The sequence below is a fragment of the Carassius auratus genome, unplaced genomic scaffold (assembly GCF_003368295.1).
Source record: "Carassius auratus strain Wakin unplaced genomic scaffold, ASM336829v1 scaf_tig00215134, whole genome shotgun sequence".
Taxonomy (NCBI): Eukaryota; Metazoa; Chordata; class Actinopteri; order Cypriniformes; family Cyprinidae; genus Carassius; species Carassius auratus.
Window position 1 is genome coordinate 8030 of NW_020527947.1, and position 17104 is coordinate 25133.

A 17104-nucleotide genomic window follows, 5' to 3' on the forward strand; every position below is an offset into this window, starting at 1 on the left:
AAAATTAAAATCTTTTGTAACATTATAAATGGCTTTACTGTCACTTGATCAATGTAATGCATCCTTGCTGAATAAGAATATTAATTTCTTTGTGACAGACCAGTGGTGTATATATAATTGAAATATATATTTCTAATTTAATACATTTGAAAATAAATAGAGGACAGCACAACAAACCTTTCTTTTATTAATTTTTAACTTTGGCTTAAGTGTACACAACATTTTACTGGTCACTGTATACATTCTCTAAAGCTGTCACTGTGGCAGCACCCTTTCAAAAAGGACTATTATTTATCCCTAAAGTGTGCATATAAGAACCATAAATGTACATATTAGCTGAAGTGCACATTCTAGTACCTAAATATTTGTACCTTTCGAAAAAATACCACCCCAGTGTACATAGATGTCATTAATTGTCTACTGTACATTTACACTTTTATTAGCCTCATTAATTTAGACTCATTAGACTCTAACACACGTTATTATTTGGTTTTTACAAGAAAAGTATTTATAACTTTAGTGCTCTCTATGCTTTTAGCTCATTTCACAATATTAAGCCAGACTGGACACTGTAAAAAATGGCTGTGAAATCTACAGTTATTTACTGTCGATTTCACAGTAACATTACTGTATAAGATTTTTACAGTAAAATATTGTAAAGTTTACAGTAAGACTGTAAAAATCACAGTAGTCCAAGCATTACAGTTGAAATCACAGTAGTCAATGCATTACTGTAAAAAAATCACAATTTAGCCACTATAGTACTGTAAATAGTAAAGTAAACTACTGTAATTTTCCTTTTTTTTATCATATCTTTCTTTGTACCCCTTTCACATGGACGGCTCCAGATTATTGTTGTTCATAATTCATCACCGGAATATGATGTAAATACTCGATGGTGAGCTTTAAGTAAAAGTGTAATATTAATCAATTAAAATGTGTCATGTAACTTGTACTCTGATGCACCTGCTGCAGGTTTCTATTCCATACAATATATTTTTTTTTAAAGAATTCACATAAGATTCCAAGAATATTTTTTGTTTGTTTGTTTGTTTGTTTTGTGACTGTAAATGGGTGTTTGGGTGTAAATGGGTGTTAACAGGGCAATAAAATATTTGATAAGCCTTATCTTAAACTTCTCCAAAGTCTCCGCAGACATGGTCTAACAATATAGGCTTCATAAACGCATAATTTTTTGAGATATCATCCTCAGATTTGAACTGAAGCATGACCATTGGTTATAAGTTGCAATAGTATATTCACATAATTATGTATATTAATATTTAAATATTGTATACATTTAATAAATATAATCTTAATATTTGTTGTTTTTATTTTTGAGCTTATATATCTCTCAATATTAATAACATCTGATTAATTTTGAGTTTTGAACTTGAGCCAAAACTCTCAAGCTTTGTAAATATATGTTGGTTATGTGTCTATTCAGAATGACTTATGAGCAGCAGCCTTTTTATTTTGGGTAGGCTATGTCATGTGCATTACTTGCCAAAATTGGGGCTGTCTGGTTAACTCATAAATATGTACCATGGGATTTTTATTTTACAAACATCAGTGTTATATATATTTTTTTCTTCGGAAGCAGGCGAGATAAAGGTGCAAGTTTCCAGAGCTGTTTGGCGAAATCAAAGCGCAAGAGTGGGCGGAGTTTACCCAGTCTAGAACGATCTAGAATCTGTGGGGGAAAAAAGCGCGAAAGAGGCAGCAGCACTTGAATTTCTGACTCGTCGTCAGTGACAGACAAGTTCCGTTAATTCTCAAATCTAAGTTTCTTTACACACGGCTTTGTCTTGTATTTGTTTTGTTTTCGTCTTTGTGTTGATTTCTTTAACTTTTTGCCTGAGAGGAATTCAGCGACAACGTTTCCGTGAGAGCTCCGACGGAGATGTCTTCGCAGCCGTTAACGTTAAGCTCCGTTAATAACAGAATATTACTCAAATTTACGTTTCTTTATACACGGATTTGTCTTGTGGTTGTAAAGTTATTTATTTTGTTTTCGTCTTTGTGTTGATATCTTTCACTTTTTGCCTGAGAGGAATTCAGCAAAAACGTTTCCGTGAGAGCTCCGACGGAGACGTTTTCACAGGCTTTAACGTTAATGTATTTTTCCCACCCGTGGCCTCTGCCGGAGTTTCCATCTTGGAATCGCGGATCCTTCACAGACTGCTTATCGGGACTTCCAGAAAATCAGTAAGTAACTTTACCATCACTACTTCGAGCAAAAAAAAAAAAAAAAAAAAAGAAATAAAAAAGAAAGTTCAGTGCCACACCCTTGTCAGGCTGTGGAAAGCCAACAGCCTGTAGAGAACCTTGCAGATTATTACCCTCTTTTTGTATATAATCAATTTGGTCTTAATCGTGTTGGTCTGCATCATTCTGTGTTTCAGAAGAATGAGTAATGGACTCCATTGAGAAGGCAATACAGGCCGTGCTACCACAGCTAGATGAAGCAAAGCTTGAAACTTTAGTCAATGAGTTGGTGAAAGTAGGTGTTGAAGGACCAGATGATCTGCAGTTTATTCAAGAAGATGACATCAAACATCTGCTCACACCCATTCAGTGCAGAAAAATTATTCATTCCTTGAAAGGTGAGATTAGTTCTTTTAATTAACATATATTAGTTGATCCGCTACAATTAATAACTAAATAAATCCGCAATCATTCAATCATAATTTTGTAAAAAAAAAAAAAAGTGGTTATATGTGGATGTTAGTGTATACCTGGTCCAAGATTCTGTCCCCTTTGGTCAGGCAGGTGACATGTTGATAGAACTTGAGGAGTACAGATTGAGGTTAGAATTATTGAAATCCCCCACGGCAATAAATGCCCTTCTGGATGTGCAGTTTGCTGTTTGCTAATGGCAGTATATAAAGCCAAATTTGCTTTAAAAAAAATAAAAAAATAAAATAAAAGATGGTATATACGGGAAAAATAAAAACTATATTCTTGCCTCTGCAATGCTGTCTCTGCACTAGATACAGTTATTCCATGCAAAACTACAGACCCACAGCTTTCCAAAGAGCCTAATCACTTGATTATAGGCCCAAGTATGTAAGAACAGTGCAATACAGTACAGAAGGATAGTGGTCGCATTGCAATTGAAAACAGCATTTAAGATATTGCCCATATTCCCCCATCCATGCAGATCACATAGTCATGCATTGCATTTGCTCTTTTTTTAAACACATTGATTTTAATATACACCTGCAATGCGGCTGAAAAAAAGCACATCATCAAAAATATTTCAATGTTAACATGTAAAATAATTTTCTTGTTTGCCATCAGTTGACCTCAAATCACCCATCTAGGCTGATTAGTAATTGAGATGAAGCCATGACAACCATTTTTGAAATGACCCTTTTCCCAAGATCAGATTTAAATACATTTTAGTCTGTTATTTAGTATTTTTTATAGTTTGTTTATTTGAACTGTACCAGAATCCAAAAAAACAAAACAAAAAAACATTTTATATAAATTTTGTTGGTTTAACCCTATATTGACCTACCTATAAGGACTTGACGGCCACCATTTTGATTTTATTTTATTTTTTAAGTTTTAGTTTAAGTACATCTGATACTATTGTAAACCACTAAGAAACCTTTTGTTAGATTTTTTTTTTTAGGGTCAAACCTTATTTTCACCTGACTATTCTGTGCTTTCACAGTGTGTAATGCAGGTCCTTCAAATCCCCAGCTGAGCCCTTCATCGTCTGAGCCACTGTCAGTTGCCTATTCCAGCACATGCCCCATATCATCTATAAGTCCCATCTCTGCATGGGTGAACAGTTTTGAGGTGCCATGGAACAAAGTGAGGCTGACTCTTAGAAGAGCAGTAGATGCTGGTGAGAGGCCAGCTCCGGATGACCGCAGACACTTGATAAAAGTCACTGTTGATGCGATGAGAGAGCGTTCCTTGAACCCTACTCGCAGAGAGTGTGTGGTAGTGGCTAAAGCTATAACTCAAAAATATCCAAATAGCTTTTTAGACAAAAATGAAGAGGGGGAGCTAATTGGATGTGGGTATTTCAGCATTATAAATCAGCTCAAAACCAGAGTAGAATATTTGAATCGAGGCAACTCTCTTTCCCGTCTGAGGAAGCACAAACGCACCCAGAGAGATGATGAGGATGGTGATGATGACCAGCCAGCAGTAGCTACATGTGCAAGAATCGACAGTTATGGGTGTGTTCGTTGGCAGCCAGCGGACTATCCAGATGGGGAAACATCAGCATCATTAGAGGAAAAGAAGCTTGAGATGATTGATATATTCAGCCGAGAGGGACTAAAGGGCGCTGAGAGAGGAAGGGTAGAAGACCTAATGGCAATCACTTATGCCAAACAGCGGGAATACATCAACGCAAAACCTTCCCCAAGCATTCTGGATGTGGGTAAAAGAGTGGCCATTTCTCTTTTCACAGAAGTTTTTATTGTCACACTTCACCACTCTCACCAATGTTGAACTATACACAAGACTGAATGAAGATATGGACAAAAAGGGTAAAAGACTCCTGGATTTCTTCAGTAGTCAGATTACAAAGTGGAGGAAAGAAGTAAGAGCTGTTCTGAAGGAAGCCATAAAGAAGGACCGAGAAGGATCTGATGGCCTAGCAGCGATGCTTGTGATGTTGGCACACTTCAAAGAGCAAGAGGAGTCAATTTTTCTCATTGCTGATGTAAGTTCCTTAATTATTTAAATCTTTTATTTGGAGTTTTCAACAATTAACTGTCACATTTACCTGTACACAATTGTATCTCATTTCCCTGATTAGAGTGAGAATTGTTAATGCAGGTTGACGAACCTCCAGTTTTTCAAGTAAATACAGGTTTGTGTCAGGTTTATGTTATTGGTGGTTGAGCACTTTTTCCTTGATAGACCTCACCTCACAATATAACCCACTTGGTGCAAGCTTCTATCTCAATTCCTGGGTAAATGCTGGGTAAAGTCACTGTTGTCCACTGTGAGCACGATATTTTAATTAATATTTTAATTAAGAGAAAATTGATGTAGTGTTGTAATGATAAAGATATTGTGGTACTTAGTTAATTTTTTGTGTAAACCTTTCACAAACCTTCAGAGCAAAAAAAAAGGACCATTGCTCATTGCTTCCTTATCAACAAATTTCAAAAAGCTTTTTCTATCCTAGAGATAATATACAGTCTACCTTGTTTCAAGTAACACTTATCTTTGCTGGCATAGGAGACTACCACTCCCGCAGACGCAGAGGCCCAGCTGTCTCTCCCAGTCACTCCAAGGATCATCATGCTCGGTAAGTTTCACATTCAATGTTAACGAATCCTTTGAATGTATAGGGCACAAGCAAAGCAAAGTTTCTGGAAAACACTAGTGAATGTGTGTTGTGTCATTCTCTGCTTCTGCACCAGTCAGTAACAGCACAGTCACTCCAAAACTTAAGTTATGTGGAGTAATCTCTCATCTTTAGTAGCCACCTATAATGTCGTGATTGCTATTTCAGATTGCTTGCTATGCCTGTATCACTCATTGTTTTTCTATCACCAAACCAGTTATTGCTGCTTAAAGGATTAGTTCACCTCAAAATGAAAATTTCCTAATAATTTACTCTCACCCCAATGCCATCCAAGATATCCATGTCTTTCTTTCCTCAGTGGAAGAGAAATTAAGTCTGAGGAAAACATTTCTGGATTTTTCTTTGAATAATGGACTTCAATTGTAACCAACGTTTTGAAGTCCAAATCAATGCAGTTCAATTGTTAGGATTGAGTTGGGAACTAAATCTTCACATCGAAAGGTCGCGCTCCATTTCACCGGCCATCTTTGCGTATTTCCACCGGCGATATCGAGCGCAACCTTTCGACTTGATGTAGTTCCCAGCTCAATCCTAACAATTGTAGTTTAAAGTATATAAATTATTATTATATTTTTTTAGAAAAATGACCAATTATTTCGCTAGATAAGACCCTAATCCCTCAGCTGGGATCCTGCACAGCCCGTTGAAGCACTTCAAAGATCTTTGAAACTGCATTGATTTAGACTTCAAAATGTTGGTTACAATTGAAGTCCATTATTTGAAGAAAAATCCAGAAATGTTTTCCTCAGACTTAATTTCTCTTCCACTGAGGAAAGAAAGACATGGATATCTTGGATGGCAATTGGGGTGAGTAAATTATTAGGAAATTTTCATTTTGAGGTGAACTAATCCTTTAAAGGGTTAGTTCAGCCAGAAATAAAAATTATGTCATTAATGACTCACCCTCATGTCGTTCCAAACCCGTAAGACCTCTTCGGAACACGGTTTAAGATATTTTAGGTTTAGTCCGAGAGCTTTCTGACCCTCCATTGAAGCTGTGTGTACGGTATACTGTCCACGTCCAGAAAGGTAATAAAAACACATCAAAGTAGTCCATGTGACATCAGAGGGTCAGTTAGAATTTGTTGAAGCATCGAATATACATTTTGCTCCAAAAATTACGACTTTATTCAGCATTTTCTTCTCTTCCGGGTCTGTTGTGAGCGCATTCACAACACTGCAGTGACGCCCCTGACATACAATGCTGCTGACGTGTTTTTTTTTTTGTTATTGGTTGCACCAGAAAACACGTCAGCAGCGTCGTACGTCAACCGTCGCGTTCACAACAGACACGGAAGAGAAGACAATCCTGAATAAAGTCGTAATTTTTTTATTTTGGAGCAGAATGTATTTTCGATGTTTCAGTAAATTCTAACGGACCCTCTGATGTCACATGGACTACTTTGATGATGTTTTTCTTACCTTTCTGGACATGGACAGTAGACCGTACACACAGCTTCAATGGAGGGACTGAGAGCTCTCGGACTAAATCTAAAATATCTTAAACTGTGTTCCGAAGATAAAAGGAGGTCTTATGGGTTTGGAACGACATGAGGGTGAGTTATTAATGACATAATTTTCATTTTTGGCTGAACTAACCCTTTAATGCACTGCTTCGAAGATATGTATGCTCCCTGCCCTGTTTTTACAATAATTTATGTGGAGAAAATCTTTTATAGAATGTATTGCTATGAAATATAATTTTTGTGATGACTCTTGTCTTTACTAAGGAGAGACAATACTGACTGCAAAAAAATGGATGCTGTCGATCGAGGGGAAGGTCGTAATCCCACCTGGTGCTCACATGGCAGACTTCACCACTGCCTTGGCCGCTCTCTTCGCCTGTTACTATGTATTCAACCTAGAGTATCAGGTGGAAGCCAGCACAACACTGGAGTTTGTTCAGAGGTATTTTTTATCTTAAATAGTTTGATTGCAGTGTAAAAGCAAATTGACAATTGAAAAGCTGTTCAAAATCATCTTCTCCCTTTAAAATTAGGGCTGTGAACTGACACTGGTCTCACGGTTCGGTTCGATTACGATTATCATGTCATCGATTCAGTTCAATTCGATATCACAATGCATCGCGATGCACCGCATTCTCAATTTGACATTTTTCTTCAAAAGTGATGTGTGCGCACGTGTGTGTGCTGGCCTGTTCAAACAGTGACATTCCAGTTGGAGTAAAGCTTGTTTATGCCATTAAGAAAAGAAAAATCTGTCATATAAATTGTTTTAAAGAAATATTCATTTAAAAGCAGCGTTTATTAATCGGTGTATTATGTTACCATTAAAGATGCACGCATCAACCGTCGCTGAGTCCGCTGTGAAGGTTACGATCATCCATTTATAATCACGCATAACAACACAGAATAATAGTAATTTGGAACATCGGGTCAGACTCTGCCAGGCGTTAACAGCTCGGGGTGAAAACGGCTAACGTGGTTTTATCAAGTTAGTGGTATTACCTCCTGCATATTCTATTTGTGCGTGGCATGAGCGCACACAGTGCGTCTTCTGCAGGATGTGCTTACCAGGTTGTTCATAAAAGCTGAAATGTGCCCAGATGTAGGCTTTAAAAGTAGTTGGAGCATCTTTAATTACTCGCACTCGCGTCTCGCCTCCCTCTGCCATTGTATGCTACCGCGACAAATGACGTCAGAAAAGTGTCAGTACATTATAATCGATTATGGTCTATTACTGAGCCGATACCGTATCGTCCTCATCTGCATCGTAGAAACGATAAATTTTGACACCCCTATTTAAAATGTTATGGAATTGGGCTGGGCGATATGGCTGAAAACTGTATCACAATATAAGTGTTTCATATTGGTCGATATCGATAATTATTGATATTTTTATGACCTATTTAAAATAAGGAACAGGAGAAAAATATATTACATTTAAAAAAATTATTTTAAAGTTAAAGGAATAGTTCACCTCAAAATGAAAATTTTCTTTCTTTCTTCAGTGGAAAAGAAATTAAGTTTTTTGAGGAAACAATAGCAACCAACTGAGTTATTTGCCATTGAAGTCCATTATATGAAAAAAAAATCCTGAAATGTTTTCCTCAAAAAAACTTATTTTCTATTGAAGAAAGAAAGACGTGGATATCTTGGATGGCATTGGGGTGAGTAAATGATTAGGAAATTTTCATTTTGGGTTGAACTAATCTTTTAACCTTCCCCTGATTCATAGGTGTGATTGGCAAAGGACAAAAAAGCAGGAAAATATAATGCGCACCTATCATGACGCAGTGACAGCACGTGTGATTATTCCAGTAGTTAGGACATCGCACAAGATTTGTGTTAACACAGAACACATTTCATCACTGGATAGTGTTTGTTGTTTATTTAAAGTGTGGTTTATGTCAGCTGAATGTGCTGAACGCTTTTCAGAGAAGATGAGGCAACGTTATTTTAGTACAATTCACACCCAGCGATAATTCAGGGAAAAAATCTTTGCTTCAAATCAATGCTTCACGTGAAACTTCGGTCTTCCGACCTATCATTGTGTCAGTTCTCAATTGATTTTGATGGTAATATCAATTTTAATTGATATGCGCGAAGGGAGAAATAGCAAGACAGTTTGAAGACTGTGAGAGTGTGCGCGCGATGCCGGAGGAGGGGCTCTCTTTCTCTCTCTGCTCATTCTCTCAGTAACATGCGCTTGCCTGTCAGAATTGGCGCAGCAGTCAGTCATCTTATCTACATCACTCACCGATCAAACAAGGCTTTCCACTTATCACTCCACGTCAGTTCTGTTATTGAAGAATCCAACACGAGACAACAATATGGTGCAACTAAACTGTTACATGATTGGCTGGTAGTGTGTTACTCCCTATGTTGCTAGGTTACCAGAGACTGAGTGCCTTTGTTCATGCAAAGAAAAAACAAAATCGAACGTTTTATCGAACGCATTTTTTATTGATATTGAGTACATGTCTATCGCGATACATATTGTTAATGTTTTATGGCCCAGCCCTATTATGTAAAGTATCTGAGTATCTAAATAGTGTAGGTTGAAGCCTCCTAACAACTTGAATGCTTTAGGAGGACTGTTGGGCATGTACACACTATATTTTTTACATAAAACCTTTTGGGAATAATTAAGCTCCTAATTCTTCATTTTTTTTCAGGCCATCTGATGTTGAGAATATATCTTCTGGTTGAAGAATTGTAGCTTGTTCAGGAGGTTCTTTGTTGTTTTCCACGTCTCAGATCTTTAAAGGAGTATGGTGTTAATGCTTGAGTCGAATAGCCGTAGTTTGGTCTTGAGTGTCAAATGCAGCTCTTGCCTTGCCCATTCTTGTGGTTAACCATCAAGCTGGCCAGTGTCTTTCTGTTTGCACTTTGGTCGTTGTGCTAATGTGGAAGACCTGCCTCAGCTGACTTTCTGTTTCTAAACCCCTCCTGCAGTCTTTCTCTACATTTGTTGGTGGTTTTTCGGGACAGGTAATGTGATAATAAGTCTGCAAAGTCTAGGTCCATCCCAGTTGTGTTAAAGGGGTCCATTGGATACCTATATGCGCCTTGTTGTCAGTGGCTTGCCGCATTGGACCTAAAGGTCGGTGCCGCTGATGATGTAGTCACACCTTCGAAGAGGAATGGTAATCATTGAAAGTAGACTAGCCTTGGACTAAGACTCCTGTTGAGATGTGAAATGCCTCCTGTTCAGCTGGCCTTTATGTATGATTCTACATTGCTCACTGCACTTACAGTTATTCATTAATTGTGCGCATATTGTCCATCGCCTAATTCCTATACTCATGTTCATAGGTTTTTAGTCAGGATTAATCCTGACTCCAACAAGTGCACTGCCAAGGAGCAGATGAGCAAGACGACTGGGAGAGTGGTGAAGCGGAAGACTTCATACATGAACCCCCATGTCATCTCCTTCATCAGGGACTTCACGGAGTTCTATTTGCTAACTGACTAGATACAGGTGAGGTTCTGATAATAGCTTTAATAATAATTATAATACAATTAATAATATAGGTATCTGTGGGTTTAATATAATTAATCATAATTTGATAATAATAATAATAATTATTAGGAATGCACCAATACTGGTATCGATATCGGGCCGATACTAAGCTCAATGTTCTTGTACTCGTAAAAATTATTTTTTTTTACTCCGATACCAACAACCGATACCAGGCGTGTAAATAGTGTTTGTGTTTAGAAAAAGAAACACTGACAACAGAGGGTATAATGGGGATAAAAAAGGCAGTATATGAAGTAAATCTATCTTACTAGTGAAATATTAAAAGAAATATAGTAACACACATTGCTTTGGTGCGCCAGCTGATAAGAGAAAAACGTGCTGTGGCTTGAGCGTGCAGCGGGACAGACGCGTGAGCTAGTCGAGCGCATCCATTTATCCAAACGTCATTGGAAAGTTTGTAGTTCAGTCAGATGTAAATGGCAAAGAAAGTCAAACAAGACAATGTAGCTTATCAACGTTAACTGACGAGAGAGAGAGACTTGTTGATTGCTCTTGATTGACTAAATCATATATGTAAGTAAAACATAAACTGTTACCTTATTTATTAGGGCTGGGTAAAAAAATATGGATTTTTATTTTATTTTAATTGATTCTCATTTTTGCAAAACTGATACTGATTCTTAAACATTTTCATCGAGACATCAGTAGCTATATTACTAATATCAGTGATACACGCCTTCATTCATAAAATATTCCATTAACATATAGGGCTGGGTAGGGGTGGGTACCGAAAGCTGGTATTAAACGGGCCCCGGGGCTGAATTTTGAAAGACCGCTGTATCGATAAGCTCGGACGTTATCGGTTCTGCTGTCGGTACTTGGAAAAATACACGTAATGTTATTATTGCTATAAAGACGTTTTATTTCGCCAACCTTTTCTATATACCATAATATTAAACCGTTTGTCTGTGATGCATTTTTGCTATTCGCAGTCCGAGAGAGAGAGATCTCCACAGTGCGCACATGACAGCCCTAATGAGTGAGGTTGGAGGACAGAACTAAACATTCAAACATAGCCTGGTTACACTTCAGATTTTTGATAACTCTAATTTTATTTTAGATTTTGGCTTCCAAAGATTATAATAATAATAATATATTTGAGGTAAAACGATTAAAAACTATAGCTGCATTCTGTATAGCGCAACTTAATTACCTTTGCAGCAGTAGGCTACGCTCTCATTTTTCCCTACAACTTAAACGTAACGACAGAATCAGATTCAGCATTCAGTGATTGTTGTAAAATGCAGTCTAGCTACTGTTGCTAAATTGCGGGACGCTTTTAATAATAAAAAGAGCTATTAATAGCACAAAAATATGCTCATGAGATGCTGTTCCCAAGGCGGCGCACGCAACGAGATGAGCAAATTATACTTTCAGTTTCATGTGCACGTCTAAACTAGCAAATGTACACAAAAATATGTCTAAAATGGACATAGGTATGGAAATAGTTGTCAGAAAATATAGCGCATCAGTCACCTATTAGATCTGCACTCGGTCTTAAAGGGTCAGTGTCTAATAAACATGCTGACGATTGCACCATTACTGTGAATTAAACAAAAAAAAGGCTTAAATGAATAACTTCAGCTTTAATAAGCATTAATCTATCTATGATAAACTATGCAGCGTTATTTTACATTTGATTGCTTTACTAGAATTCTGTTTAGACCATACCTGAACAGTAGTAGACCTTCCTGAAATTAAAGCACTGTGTAGGCCTATATAATGTGTATCTTTGTTAATTGTTTATCTTTTGTTATATATATATTAGTGCTGTCAATCGATTAAAAAAAATTAACTAATTAATCGCACAATTTTTTAAAATTAATCGCGATTAATCGCGATTAATCGCAATTAAAAGACTGAAACTTTTTGGATATGTAAATGTAAAATGTAAATAATTAATGTAAACTCAAGACAAAGAAACTATTTAAATTCAAAATATGATTGTTTATTGGAATTTTTGTTTAACTTGTAACACAGATTTTCTCATGTAAACAACATACCTGCAATAAACCATCAATATCCTCCAAATTAACTGTTGGCTTGAAAGCCATATTTATTACAGAAATAAAAACACAGGCATGTAAGTACCATTTGAATTTCAAAACAATCAATGCCAATAAAAAACAAAAATGATTTCCATGTTGAATTCTAAGTGGACTGCAAAAAAATTCCAAAGTATAGTCATTGCCAGTGCTTTAAGTGGGCCAGTAGGCACCGGTACTCAGTACCACCACTTCCAAATATAGCTCTTGAGCGTACCGCCACCTCTCCGTGCGCCCAGAACGTGCTTGTAGCGTACCGGTACGCTCATTTGGACATCTGTTTTAATAGAGGTTTTAATCTTTTACCTGCACTGCCGATTTTCAGAGCGCCCTTCACAATGCAAGCTTCCTAATTCATCCCACCCAGAGCAGAAACTACATTACCCATTCACCCTTAAGTTATACAAGTGAATAGCGCATGTGTCGCTTTTCCCACTGTTAAGTGTCAACAACTCAACGTGGCCGGAGAAGGTGTGTGAAACTCGTTGTGAGTTATACTAAAGGGCATACATAAAACTGTCTGCGGAGGTTGAGTCGTCCTGCAGCCCCCGCTGGCTGTACATTGGCTGCAGCATCTTTTTTCTAAGTTCTAAAAAAATACCGTAGACGGCAAGGCACAAATTTAGATATTCATTTATCTAATTAATCTATAGCCTATGCACAAAGACAATATGATCTTTTTGTCCCCTTTTTGTTTTAAAGCTTGATGAAGAGAGAGAGCGCAAGTTGCTGCAGCTGAGGAGGACAGTGATGCACGCGCACAGGAGTGATTGACAGTTCGCGGCACTGTGTACAAAAAATACTCCGCTACACAATTATTTCGTTATTTTCATTTAAGCTTATTAACGTTAGCGTTACAGAAAGGTCTGATTTACGCACTGTTACAGTCATTGTTTTTTTTTTGTTTTTTAAACAATGACATTTGAGTTCATGATTTTAATGTTGCTGTTTCTTGTGGCAGACTGAATGAAGAGTAATGTTTCTTGTGGCAGACTGAAGAGTAATCCGGCAGAGTTTTATACTGAAACTTTCCGTCTAAAAGTCCTTCCTTGGTCTTATCCATATTTCTTTGCACGTTGAACACACATAAGCCACAACTGGAAATAAAAAAAACTGCAACCGCGTTAATTGCGTTATTTTTTTTTAACGCGTTAAATATTTCAAATTAATCGAATGCGTTAACGCGCTAATTTTGACAGCACTAATATATATATATATATATATATATATATATATATATATATATATATATATATATATATATATATAATATATCAAAGAGTACCGACAAGAATACCGTTAAAGTATCGGATCGATCGATCAAAGCCGTATCGGTAAGAGTAGTAATACCATTAAAACCTTAATGATTCAGATGTTCCAATTCGATTTCGATTCGCAAGCTTTCGATTCTTGATTTTAAATTAATAATAAGAAATTAAGAGCCACAAACCTGTATATTAAACTCTTTTTACTTTAGGTACACTTGGGTACATTAAAACAGAACCCAACTCTATATTTCAAATGAATAGAGAGGATTTTTATGCAAGTCAGAACAGTCACTTGCCTTGATCTAACATCATTTACATACATAAAATCTCACAGCATTAGCTGTAACATGGAGGCTGCAAGCCTATGAACAGTGTAGGAAAACTAATACCGGCTTTTGGGTGATAGATAAATATCAGGGCCTGAATTTCTGTGATATTTTTTTTTTAGAATCTGTGTGGATTAATATACTCAACCTACAGGCTAAAGTGAAGCAGTGTTTGCAGGAATTTACCGCATTATAAGTGGGAGACCAACGGGAATGATTAAAATGATGCGCATAATACCACGCCGAAATTAGAGCCCTGAATATGGAAAAAAATCGATTCGTGGTCCCTAATAATCGATTTTGAATCGACCACATTTTAAAAACGATTAATCGATAATCAAATTTTTTTGCCCAGCCCTATTAACATAAAGCCATAAAACTTGAAAATCAGTGTTTCCCACATATAGACTAATTCGTGGTGGTGTGCCACAGAATCAACAACGGCTGCCTGCCACATTGCGTTTCATTATTCATAAAAAAAATAAAATAAATAGTGTTGAAAGAAAATGATTAACTCACCCTCCATTTCTCTCAGCCGCCAAAACGAATTTTTGTCCCACCAAAGCCATTTGAATGGTGTGATGTAGATGACTGCTGCACTTGTGACAGGGCGCATGTTACTGATAGAACGAGCAGAGAGCCCTGGCCGCGCACGCACTCTCACAGTCGTCAAACTGTCTTGCTCTCTCTCGCTCCCTCAGGCATGTTCCTGTGGCTCAGTGTTGTAGAGCATTGCATTAGCAGTGCAAAAGGTTATGGGTTCAATTCCCAGGGGAACACATGTTAGGAAATAAATGTTAGCCTGAATGCACTGCAAGTCGCTTTGGATAAAAGCGTCTGCTAAATGCATAAATGTAAATCTAAATATTAATCAAAATCAATTGAGAATTGACATGATGGTAAAAGATCGGAAGACCGAAGTTCATATCGAGCATTCAGAGATTTTGTTTCCCCTGAATTACCGCTGGGTGTGAATTGTGCTAAATAAAACGTTGCCTTATGTACTCTGAAAATTGTTCCGCATCAGCTGAAATAAAAACACTTTCAATAAACAAACAAAAAACTATCCAGTGATGAAATGTTGACAAAAATCTTGTGCAATGTCCTAAACTCCCGGGATAAAACGCGTGCCATAGTCCGCTACTGACACGTCTGATTCTCGAACTAATGACTCTTTTGAACCGATTACATTTAATGAATGGTTAAAACAACTGTCCAACACTGAACTCGCGAGTCGTCTGAATCGGTGTATAACAAATTGGTAACACTTTACAATATGGTTCCATTTATTAAACTTGTTAACTACATTAGTTAACATTAACTAATAATAAACTGCACTTCTACAGCATTTATAAATCTTTCTAAATGTTCATTTCACTATTTACTAGTAGCCTACATTATTAAAATAAAAAGTTGTATTTGTTAAAAGAGCACTCTACTTTTTTTGGAAATAGGCTCATTTTACAACTCCCCCAGAGTTAAACAGTTGAGTTTTACCATTTTCGAAACCATTCAGCTGATCTAATGTGTTTTCTTCTTTAATTTCAGGGCTCCAACTAGGATTCTAGGTCTCCAAGGTCAGGGCATGCAAGAGGCCATAGTGGCAGGGGAAGTTTATTTTCCTTTCTGTTTTAAATGTTGATGCAAATGTTAAATATTTAATTTTTTTTTAATGTTCAATATTTTATTTTATTTCAGTATTGCCATAGTGTTATTTATTACTCTTTAGAATGTGGTAATAATCAGTTATTTGCACAGCTTCAAAGTAGTTAAATTTTTTGACCATGTTGTATCAATTTGCGTTATTGTTCTGCCATAGCAACCAGTCATGTGGAACTAGTGAATGAACTAGTAACAGTTTGCTCTGTAACTTTACAAAACTTGTAATGAAATAGCCTCGTTTTGTAAAATTTTCTTAAGTCAGTAATTAAATTTAGCAACAGTAGAATACGCAGATAATAGACTTCACGCCATTAAAAATTACAAACACAGAATGTTCGTTAACTTTGGATGGCATAATGGCATGTTGTCCAATGTCAATTATCCCTTTATGTTGTACCTGTTTTGTCATTCCTGTTCACCAAATGTTTTTAAATAAACAACTGTTAACAATTTTCTTATTGTCTGCAGTTGATTGCAGGGTTTTAGAATATGGGTGATTCTTTTAATGATGGCTAATATTAAATCACAGTGATACAGTATTTAAATTGTACAGTGGGAAACTGAATTTACAGTGATTAACTGTTATCTACTGCTTATAGTACTGTATTGCATACAATACATAAAACAGTGCTTAACTGTTTTTTGTATGTAAATACAACTAAAATCAGTGTTTCATTGTTTTTTTTGTATTTTACAGTGAATACACAAACTACTGTAAATGGAAGTACAGTACCCTTACTGTAAAACGTATTCACAGTAACTTACTGGCAACAATTAGCCAGTAAGTTACTGTAAATACAACTAAAATCACAGTATTTAATTGTTTTTGATTTCACAGTGTATACATAAAATACTGTAAATGGAAGTACAGTACCCTTACTGTAAAACATATTCACAGTAACTTACTGGCAACAATTAGCCAGTAAGTTACTGTAAATACAACTAAAATCACAGTATTTAATTGTTTTTGATTTCACAGTGTATACATAAAATACTGTAAATAGAATTACAGTACCCTTACTGTAAAACGTATTCACAGTAACTTACTGGCTAATTGTTGCCAGTAAGTTACTGTAAATTTTACGGTACATTTTTTACAGTGTAAGCATGCTAGAGAGGTTGGGTAATCCTGTAGTGATCGGTGATGGGGTCACATGTTGAGGTGTGTGTGTGTGTGTGTGTGTGTGTGTGTGTGTGCTGCAGAGAGAGATTAGCCATTGCTGGCACTAATTAAATACTTAAGACTCAGCCATAAGCACCGAACATGCTGACTAAAACCTCAGCAACACTTTGAGGCTCCATGAAGAAAACAGCACAATAACTATGAAATCATATCCTATACAAATATTAACATTGATTTATTTGTATATTACGCAAATTCATCTGGGTGGGTGAATAAGAGAATTCCCAACAAAGTATTTGCATGTATTTTGAATTAAGCATTTTATTACA

At 36.5% G+C, this 17104-nt stretch overlaps 1 protein-coding gene across 3 annotated transcripts; it reads left to right on the plus strand.

Annotated features, from left to right (window-relative positions):
* The first annotated feature begins 1941 nt into the window (after window positions 1–1941).
* On the plus strand, window positions 1942–16104 carry LOC113093761 (uncharacterized). Of its 3 annotated transcripts, XM_026259319.1 has the most exons (7): window positions 1946–2208; window positions 2406–2606; window positions 3683–4690; window positions 5215–5284; window positions 7075–7252; window positions 10123–10288; window positions 15539–16104. In XM_026259319.1, exons 3-6 carry the CDS (start codon window positions 4349–4351, stop codon window positions 10280–10282), a joined length of 750 nt encoding a protein of 249 aa, XP_026115104.1. In that variant the 5' UTR covers window positions 1946–2208; window positions 2406–2606; window positions 3683–4348; the 3' UTR covers window positions 10283–10288; window positions 15539–16104. The 3 variants fall into 3 exon arrangements, 2 of the variants coding, with proteins under 2 accessions (XP_026115105.1, XP_026115104.1); XM_026259320.1 differs by lacking the exon at window positions 10123–10288 and having other exon boundaries at window positions 1942–2208; XR_003287895.1 differs by lacking the exons at window positions 10123–10288; window positions 15539–16104 and having other exon boundaries at window positions 1945–2208; window positions 7075–7243.
* The last annotated feature ends 1000 nt before the right edge of the window (window positions 16105–17104 follow it).